This window comes from Penaeus monodon, chromosome 27 (assembly GCF_015228065.2).
Source record: "Penaeus monodon isolate SGIC_2016 chromosome 27, NSTDA_Pmon_1, whole genome shotgun sequence".
NCBI classification, from domain to species: Eukaryota; Metazoa; Arthropoda; class Malacostraca; order Decapoda; family Penaeidae; genus Penaeus; species Penaeus monodon.
Window position 1 is genome coordinate 18,676,012 of NC_051412.1, and position 308 is coordinate 18,676,319.

The 308-nt window shown below is 33.8% G+C and overlaps 1 protein-coding gene across 1 annotated transcript in view; it reads left to right on the plus strand.

Annotated features, from left to right (window-relative positions):
* The window catches only part of LOC119590437, a gene marked incomplete at its 5' end in the record, with an annotated part of 7,108 nt that overhangs the window by 2,232 nt on the left and 4,568 nt on the right, over nucleotides 1–308 (plus strand). The window contains 1 exon segment of the mRNA XM_037939101.1: nucleotides 63–75. Coding sequence (XP_037795029.1) covers nucleotides 63–75 — 13 coding nt within the window.

The window sequence follows — 308 nt, forward strand, 5'->3', positions numbered from 1 at the left end:
AGTACGGTTGAGAATATTAGGGTTCATTGAAAAAGTATAAACTTAAACCATTTCTTTACCAGACTTGCAAATATAGTAATTAAAAGATACATAGAAAATAAGAAAAACAATTAATATCGTTTACACAATCCCTTCCATTCATACACTAAAATCATGTCACTAATTCACTCCACTTTTCTTATTCAATCTTTCCATTTTTCAAAAACGTTCATTGATGTTAACTCCAACGTTCTGCAAAGTTCAAACCACTGTCGTGAAGTTTCAGGATTCCAGCTCGTCTGTCGCTGGGCGTACGTTACCTGCCTTTT